This window comes from Primulina huaijiensis, chromosome 5 (genome assembly GCF_012295235.1).
Source record: "Primulina huaijiensis isolate GDHJ02 chromosome 5, ASM1229523v2, whole genome shotgun sequence".
NCBI classification, from domain to species: domain Eukaryota; kingdom Viridiplantae; phylum Streptophyta; class Magnoliopsida; order Lamiales; family Gesneriaceae; genus Primulina; species Primulina huaijiensis.
Genome location: NC_133310.1, coordinates 16,573,872 through 16,580,008, shown reverse-complemented (window position 1 = coordinate 16,580,008; position 6,137 = coordinate 16,573,872). Strand labels below are relative to the sequence as shown.

At 32.6% G+C, this 6,137-nt stretch overlaps 1 protein-coding gene across 1 annotated transcript; it reads right to left on the bottom strand.

Annotated features, from left to right (window-relative positions):
* Positions 1-3,540: 3,540 nt before the first annotated feature.
* Positions 3,541-5,296, bottom strand: LOC140977537 (dof zinc finger protein DOF5.6-like). The gene is made up of 2 exons (XM_073442284.1): positions 5,069-5,296; positions 3,541-4,677 (listed from the first exon to the last, which is right to left on the bottom strand). The coding sequence occupies exons 1-2, from the start codon at positions 5,093-5,095 to the stop codon at positions 3,766-3,768; spliced, it is 939 nt and encodes a 312-aa protein (XP_073298385.1). The 5' UTR covers positions 5,096-5,296; the 3' UTR covers positions 3,541-3,765.
* Positions 5,297-6,137: the final 841 nt, after the last annotated feature.

Here is a 6,137-nt window from a genome sequence, read left to right as displayed (position 1 = left end):
GGACTTGATATAAAATCTTACTTTGACTTTCCAAATAGTGTAGTTGGATCCATCCAAGATAGGTGTCGCGGTGTAACGTTGACAAGTGACATGTCCATTGAACATTACCTGTTAAACAAAAATAACTAGAATCTCACTTAGTAACGTCAAAAGTTGGCTCTGATAACATGTGATAGTATTTTGTTTAACATAATGGTAAGGATTGTGTGCATTAGATAAGTATTATCTCGGATGTTGTAACACCTTACGACAACATGAAGTTAAATATTTTTAACGCTCAAATAACTAAAATAACACAGAGATGTTTATGCACAAGTAAACAAATCAAATAAGTAAATTGCATCCTAAAATATCAATAACAAACAAAATAACCAAAACAAAAAATGCAAATTTGTGTAGCCAAAATTCGGAGCAACAAAACAATTCTCTAATCAACACTTTGTACAGGTGTTGTCTTCAAATGTCTCCAACACATCACAGCAATGCAGGATCGGTACACTTTTGATGTCTCCAAGAACGAAGAAATTTTTGTTTTCTAGTAAAAGAGAAATTCATCACATTTCCTCCTTGCCATGGGATGCCATCGAAAGAAGATATTAAAAGAAAAGATTATTGTAAGTATCACAACCCTTTTAATCACTCTATCACAATGATTGTTGGGCATTTAAGAATGTGTTGCAGGAGCAAATTAATAAAGGGGTGTTAAAACCTCCTGAGAAGTAGGAGACAATGCGGACAAAGACAATTCCCTCCCTTGGCACAGCATCACCTACAGTGGTGGTACCACTATCTCCGAACCATCTTTCATCAAGTTTCCCAAGTGTTTGATGCCATTTTGCATCAAATGCCATGTGCACAATCCATGAAATACCTCAAGCATCACCTCCAGTAAGGCCTTTGTCATAGCTTGATCCTGATCAGTGAAGATAGTGATAGGTTTTTTTTGTTTGTGTGCCTCTAAAAAAGTTTCGAACAACCATTTAAATGATGATGTTGTCTCATCATACAAAAGTGCTGCACCAAAAATCACCGCTCCTCTATGATGATTGAAACCTGAGAAGATAGCAAGTGGTCGGTATACACGGTTTGTACAATACGTGGTATATAATGACACAACATCACAAAAATACTCATAGTCGATTAGCATTCTGCCATCAGCCCAAAAAACATTAGTTATCTGTTCTTCCACATCCATCTGATTAGCATGGTAAAATGATGAATTTTTAGATAATTTTTGTTGAAAATATTGCATCAGACAACCAACTTCCCCATATACCATACTTCTTTGTCTTTTGGATCGAATATAATTTTTAGCACCCAACATTGTATAACAAAGACCATCTATTCCCCCTGCATGCTTACTCATCAACTGAAAATTTGATTTTTGCTTAAGTCCAACATCCTCTGTCAAATCAATCTCATAGGCTTGAATTAACTTCTGTAATTTTACGTTGGGAAGACAACATATGAACTGTTTCTTGAAGATGGAGTGGGTGATTATGCTCTTTGATAAACTCATTAACTTTATATCTACTATCCACAAATGTGACGCTCATTCTTACTTTACAATTTGTTCGAGTCTCAAGCCGAGAATTGAGTGTCGATGAATCTCTTTTGTCTTTTTTACGAACACCCTCCTTGCAACAAACATATTTATACAAAGTTATAAATCCGGTGTTCTTGCTCTTGTTAAAATAATGCTTCCTAACTCCAAATCCAGTTTTCCCATCATATTCAACCCAAAACTTCAAAGACTCGTCTAGACCATCAAATTCCATACCAATCTTAGGCTTGAATTCGATATTTGAACTAGAATCTATCAAGAATCTGAAAGTATCAATAAAAATTTTGGCTTGTTTCAGTCTCAGTTTTCAACGAAAGTGACAAAAAATGCAATAAATTTCTCTGTTACATATTAAATGCAACAAATTAATAATAAAACAATATTTTTCTCAACTAATATCCAAGAACAATAAGTCAAAACGCAATAAATCAAGTACGTGAATTGTAATCAGTGTCAATCAAAATTCTAAACCAGGCGAGTTGTGTCATGTACAAGAGAACGATGAAATAGCCTAATTGTCTTGTTGATCTGCATGAAGTATTTTGTATTGCTCCATATTCACTCTACTAGATGTAAAATTTTTACAAATTCATATTCAAATGATATCCTTATTAATGGTAAATATAATATTCTTACTAAAAAAATTAATTTTAGATTAGATTATAACAATAAATTTTTTTCTAATATTTTACTAACTATTAAAATACATCACGACCAATTTTCTAAACTATACAAAAATATAGGAAAATTCATAATTTAAAATCACGATACATTCTTCAATATTTTTTTATAATTATTTATTAAATATTTGATACATATATAATCTACTAATTTAATACAGATCAGAACCATATATTTTTTTTTAAAAAAAATTTAAAATAATGTTAAAACAAAGCCACAAGCAAGAAAGCCAAGAAAAATTTATCATCCTTACCTAGAATTATTGAATATCATGTGCTAAAACCTAATCTTACATAGTTATACATGTATACATATATATATACAAATTATATATATCACACAAATCTCCTACAACAATGATATTTAAAGGTAGCATCGGTAACCGCAAGCAATACACACAATTAATAGAATTTTCAGATCAATAACACCATAAAAATACAAATCAACAAAATCAAATAAAAAATTCGATAGCCAAACAATTAGAAAAAGAATTAGACATTTAAAGAAACAAGAAAATCAAACTTTGTATGTTATAGTATTTCTTGTAAAAATAAAAAAAATAATAAAATTGATTGAGAGAGAAAAAAATGAGAAAAAGAAGAAAATAGACAAAAGAAGACGAGATGAAATAGCCGAGAAGAAAACAAAACTGTGTAAATAATGTTTGTGAAAGAGGGAAAAATGAGGAAAATGGAGGGAAAACAAAAGAAAAAAACAGAGGTAAAAAAAGTAGAAAAAAAAATTAAAAAAAATAAAAAAAGATACCATGGCACAGCATCACCTACAGTGATACCACCACTGTAGGTGATCCGGGTCCGACATACAGTAGGAGGATTACGTCTCATTCCAAGGAGGATCGCGTATATGCTGGGGATCCATGGCCTTCAATTTTATACATTTTATTATACTCAGGATTGTAGTATGTATGTTTTTTTGTAAATTGTAAGATTATGGATTTTTAAAAGTCAAAAAAATAAAAAATAATCATTCAGCTCAAAACAATATAATATTGAAAAAAAAAACAATAAAGCATATAAAATAAATCGAGTAGGTCTCTTGTGAGACGGTCTCACGAATCTTTATCTTTGAAACGGGTTAACCCTATCAATATTCACAATAAAAAATAATACTCTTAGCATAAAAAAGTAATATTTTTTCATGGATGACCCAAATAAAAGATCTGTCTCACAAAATTACGACCCGTAAGACCGTCTCACACAATTTTTTGTCAAATAAATAAGGTACATAAAGCTAGCATTTTTTAATAACATATATATTTATCTTACTCGGGCCTTCAACATTCCCAATTCACACTCATCCACTTAGTAATTATAAGTCAATTAAAACTGCTAAACATAAGACAAAAAACTTAAAAAGTTTAAAATGAAATTTTAAACCCTCTCTCTAAGTAAGATTAATATTTCCGATTAAATCTTACGTTGATTGCAATTTAATAAATGCAACAAGATGAACAAAAAACAAAGAAAAAAATTCCATCTTAATTTAATTAATCTATAGTATTAGACTAATGGATTTGAAGATCCGTATGCATTCATCAATCCAATCCAGGATCCAATCCCACCAAGATAACCAATCCCTGGATCAGAATTACATGCTGCGGCCTGCTGATGATTATCATGCCATTCGAGTGAGAGAACATTTGTGGACGATGTGTTTGGTTTCATGTCCACCTCAAGATTTTGATGATGATTGCTTTCAAGAATCGTTCCATTAGCCGAATTGTGAATCCCATTCTGATGCTGATGATGATCAACAGACGGGATTACTTCAAATGAAGAGCAAATGCTATGAAAGTTGCCGTTAACCCCACCCATCAAATCATCTCTCCCCAAAAGGCTTTCATATTTGTTCTCCATAAAGTCGATTTGGGCAGGATTTTCGATCCAGAAACTGGTGTTTGTAACGTTAAAGTTACCGCTAAAAAGCCCATTTGGAAGGAGTGGCGAGAAGTGAATTTGGTCGTGAGGAAAAGCAAGCTGAAGCTCGGTGGAACTGTTCATCTGGTTATGGTTATAGTTTAATTCACTGTAGTTTTTCTGGCCGTTGTCGTGAAGATCGGACATCGGTACAGATGTCCGGAGATCGGAATCTGAAGATGGTTTCTTGGAGGAGACTTTCTTGTTTTTCCTGCAGCCGCCGCCAACAGGAATGTTGCGTAGGGTGCCCCCTTTCGTCCAGTAACGGCGGCACGTTTTGCAGAAGTATCTTGGCTGCGAGAGGCTGTAGTTGTTGTAGTAGCAGAATTTGGTGTGCGTAGATTCACATCGGGGGCATTTTAGGGCTTGCTCGTGCTGGGGACGAATAAGGCTCCTCTCCATTAGAGGCCTGGAACACGCGAGTATGTCTTCTTCATCAGATAGTGGCGTGATTGGTGAAGAATCCAGTCCTCGATTCTCTTCGGAAATTGTTCCCTGAAAAAAATCAACAAAGTACAAGTTTTAGTGACGTATATCATCTGTAAATTAAGTTCTAGTATTCCGGGCAAGCATGAAAGGACGACACAATTTGTTTGATATTCGAAACTAATTAAAAAACTTGAGCTGGGTTTGAATATATGCTATTTTGTTGATGGTTCTTTAATTGTTTCGCCATTTTAGTGCTTTGATTCGGGCCGAATTCGAACTTAAAACAAGTTACTTTTAGAACTCAGCCTTGGCTTCATATCCAACCTCATTATATATCCGTGCTCTCAACAAACTTCCCAGGTTGAAAATAATTGTGAAATAAAAAAATGCATGGCATTGGCAAAACACATGCATATATACATATTCCAACTACATATTATTTGAACACAAATATTACCTGCTGCAACCAGTCTGAGGAATCCATGCAAACTTGAAGAGAATTCAATCACATTGGTGAATATTATGTCACTTTTAATATATCACAAGTAGTCAAGAAAATTTGACAACCCTTTTGATCATAAGAATAAAACAGATTGGAGGTGAGTGAGGAGAAAGTGTGGGAGATTGGTTGTGAATAAGAAGGAAGAAAAGGAGTGGTATAGTGAGGTGACATGTGAGAATTTTTGGAACAAAGATAAAGAACAGAGAGGAGACACAAATCATCCTATAGAAACCGAAAGTGAGCTCTATTTGTGGCCCACTTGTTCTCTATTTCCAAGCAAAGGATAAATTCTTCTACATTGTATGTAGTTTGAATATATACAATGGTAGGCGTCGCTGTTTTTTGCTTTTTGGAGTTATTATTCAATTTTGAACCTCATTAAAATTTTGTAGATTTTATTCGAATTTATGTTCCTTCTATGTTTTTTTATTGCTAATATACTACTATCAATTTTGAACCTCATTAAAATTTTGTTGATTTTGATTATTTATGTTGTCAAATTTCAGTGTTAATATTATTTCTTTTATTTTTTTGGTAATTATTCATTTTTAATTTGGAATGTTGATGTAACGTTGTACAAATCAACGTCATGTTGACATCACAAAAGTATTACATTGTAGTTATGTCAACCAACAAAGACTAAAATTTGATTAAAAAAAAGATGATAAAATTACAAAAAGATAAATATATAAGATTAGAAATAAAGTTTTCATATTATGTGTGTGTGTGTGTGACATGTGAGGTTTTATGAACCACTTTGATTGATCACACATAAATCTTTTCTGGAATGATAGAAAGCATAAACAAATTTATAATATAAAGCATAAGACGGACGAATCTTAATGCAAGATATATATGATATCCTCAATTTCTTTTTTGAAAATCATTTATTAAGTAAAAATGAAAATTTTATTTTCACAACTACCTATCTTTAAAGACAAAAACTTGTGTGAGACTGTCTCACGGGTCGTATTTTGTGAGACGAATCTTTTATTTGGGTCATCCATGAAAAAATATTACTTTT